We start from the raw sequence: 3,320 nt of genomic DNA, 5'->3' as shown, positions 1-3,320 counted from the left end.
AAGGTGTATTTGGTTAAAAATATCATGATGTTTGAGTTTCTCCATATCGCCCAGCTCTGCTCTGATTTTCTGCACTTGATTGGAAACAAATGCAAGGTGGAAGCTGCATCAAGATCTATGATGTGTTTAACAATATCAATATTAACAATCAATAAAAAGGAGAGAGGCTCAGAAAACAACTGACTTTGAGAAAAATTCCCAATAGACATGTTTTAACTAATACTAAGACTCTGAATTGAATTAATGGTACTGCCATTACAACAAACACTGTTAGGAATTTGCCTTGGTGAACAAATTCAACACAGCATACTCATGATAAACCATCATATAGGCTACATAAGGACATATTAAACTACACAAAGAAGAATTAAAATGTGCCTGCCTCAATGGGAATTTAACATAGGAGTGTGTATATTTATGCCCCCTATATTTTAAGAAAGAACATTTATTTATTTCCAATACGTTATTCATTCACAAAGAAAATTGGCGTCCTTAAAAGTTTGGATTTTCCTAAAATCTTCTTTTATTTCTATTTTTAATCAACTTCCTTAAATCAAAAAGCATGGGTGTGTGAACCTTCTCAAGCCACTGTATTTGGTATTGGTATGAGGAGACTTCATAGATGAGATTCAGATGTCATACAAGATCATACATAAGAAATATCTCCACTATCACGTGGGATTACTTGATTCTACACCAATGGTAGCCTGTAAGTGTGTTCTAGCCAGGGTTGGAAATGCACTTTTTTGGGGGGGGGCTAGTGAGTGACATTTAGCAACCATTTGCATATTTTCCCAGCATTTAGATGATGGCTGATGATAATTTCCATTCCAGGTTCTAGCTGGATGCCAGGTCAACAACCTGTGACTGATTTCCTCTCCTTGCCCTACATGTGGAACATTAAGCCCCAGATCCAGCTCGGTCTCAAAACAGCTGCAGAGCTCTTGGTGATGGAGGACGGACATGTAACCTAATGTGTCCTCATTATAACCGTATTATTTACCTTCATCCTCTCCCTGCACTGGGACGGGGTCCTCTCATATCCCAGCTCCGACAGGGCTCTGGACACCCGCTCGTACATGGCAGGGCCGGGGGCCTTACCGGAGAAGACGGTGCCTGCGACCTCCAGCTGCTGCATCCTCGCCTCCGTCAGCCTCTCGTTGCCCCAGACCGCAATGAGGGCGTTTGTCTCGGAAGGGGTCCACGACATCCCTCGGCAAGCCGTGAAGCTGTTGGAGGAGGATGAGGCCGCCGTCCGGCCTGCGGTCCCTGAGCCCACGTTCAAAGGCGAGAAGCGGTTAGGTGTCGAGGGATTGGAGTGATATTGATTACTGTCACTCAAATCTTCCGACTCGGGGGATGGCACCTCGGTTTTGGGTATCTTTAACGGCGTCGATATCTCTGGAGAATGCTCCGCGGTACTGGACGCCGCCATGTTGCCTCTGTTGCTAAGGGGAGGGGGAGAGGGAGGGTGACGTTCGGGGCTTTACGCTGGAAGGCATGAAGAAAAACACGGCGCGGATCCTAGGGGAGACCATAGACCGTTAATATTCAGAGCAATAACGAAACAGTCTGTGGGGGAGACGCAAAGGTGGATCCTGGAAGACTTTTTAGTTTTACACATTTGAGTGCCTTTTTATGTGTGTGACATGTAAGTTATGGTTAGTTGATAATGGTTCTGTTATTTTGTGTAATGTTTTTGCCTGTTATGTTTAATTTAGTGGGCAATAAAGACAGATTTTTGTTAACAAAATGTTTTTCTGAACATCAATGACATTCAAAACAGATATACACACCATGTGTGTATACACATAGTATTGCAAACAGACCTTAGTAGGCCGACTACACAGATATTAACATCTGCCTCCAAAGTGAACATAAAATAACTATAAAATATATAAACATATAAATTCATATGACACTGTTGTCAAACCCACGCAATTAACAAAGACAAAAGAAGTTTGTGATCAATATCTGAGTGGTGTCCCATTTCACAGGGGTATGTTTTCACCCCTAGCCCTTACCACTTGGTTCAAGGGCCAAGGGCTAGAGGCTAGGGGTAAGGGGAAAGGGGGTAAAGGGTAAGGGTAAGATGGAGAAATTGGATTCAGCCGTTGGCTCTCAAACGTCTCTCAACCCAGTCTTTTTTGCGCCCTAACTATGACAAAAGGGCACCTCAGAGAATTCAATTCAAGTCGATTCAATTCAATTCAGTTCATTCAATTTTATTTATAGTATCAATTCAAAATGTTACTTGAAGCCATATTTTACCATATTTACCACATATTTTAGCAATATTTCTGGCTACTCTAAAACGGAATCCTGCTGTTAAGTCAGCTTTATTCCAATTCTGCGTGAGACAACACATATCCAGTGTGTCACTCAGGTAATATCGGACCATTCTGATGTAGGATTTTAAAATTAAAGGCTAAAATGTCCAAGTAAAGCTATATTTGAAATATTTTGGTGGCTGTTAAAGCCCTATTTTTAGTCTTTTTCAGGCTACTCTAAAAAATTCCCCTGTTAAGCCAGCTTCATTCCAATTCTGGGTGAGACAACATATGTACAGCTTTTTACTCAAGTTATATCGGACAATTCTGATGTAGGGTTTTTAAATTAAAGGCTTAAATGTGCAAGTATAGCTATATTTAAAGTCTTTTTCAGGCTGTTAAAGCCATATTTTTAGTCTTATCAATGAGTCTCTAAAAATTAATCCTACTGTTAAGCCTGCTTCATTCCAAGTCCATGTGAGACAGCACATATCCGTTATATCTGTTGACGCCATATTTTTAGGCGTTTTTGGCTACTCTAAAACTGAATCCTCCAGTTAAGCCAGCTTCATTTTAACTCTGCGTGAGACGACACATTTCCGTTGTGTCACTTTGGTAATATAGGACAATTGTGATATAGGACTTTAAAATTAAAGGATTAAATGTACAAGTATAGCTAGATTTAAAGTCTTTTTCAGACTGTTAAAGCCCTATTTTTAGTCTTTTTCAGGAGAGTATAAAAGTGAATCCTACTGTTAAGCCTGCTTCATTCCAAGTTTGGGTGAGACCAAACATATCAAGTGTGTCACTGAGGTAATATTGGACAATTGGGATGTGTGATTTTAAAATTAAAGGAGTAGCCTGAAAAGGAGTAAAATATGCCTTTAACAGCCTGAAAAAGATTTCAAATATACTATTAATTAGACATTCAAGGCTTTAATCGTAAAATCCTACATCGGAATGGTCCTAAATTACCTGAGTGACCCATTGGATATGTAGTGTCTAGCCCAGAGTTGGAATGAACGTGGCTTAACAGTAGGAATCCATTTT

The 3,320-nt window shown here is 40.2% G+C and overlaps 1 protein-coding gene across 1 annotated transcript in view; it reads right to left on the bottom strand.

Moving 5' to 3' along the window:
- Nucleotides 1–1,486, bottom strand: part of msantd2 (Myb/SANT DNA binding domain containing 2) — a 9,942-nt gene extending 8,456 nt beyond the window's left edge. Inside the window, exon 1 of the mRNA XM_032534292.1 lies at nt 1,004–1,486. Coding sequence (XP_032390183.1) covers nt 1,004–1,435 — 432 coding nt within the window. The 5' untranslated portion in view covers nt 1,436–1,486. The remainder of the gene's footprint in view (nt 1–1,003) is intronic.
- Between the last annotated feature and the right edge of the window lie 1,834 nt (nt 1,487–3,320).

The sequence above is a fragment of the Etheostoma spectabile genome, chromosome 13, assembly GCF_008692095.1.
Source record: "Etheostoma spectabile isolate EspeVRDwgs_2016 chromosome 13, UIUC_Espe_1.0, whole genome shotgun sequence".
In the NCBI taxonomy this organism is placed as follows: Eukaryota; Metazoa; Chordata; class Actinopteri; order Perciformes; family Percidae; genus Etheostoma; species Etheostoma spectabile.
The sequence above is the reverse complement of the archived record's forward strand: the minus strand, read 5'-3'. Positions and strand labels throughout refer to the sequence as shown.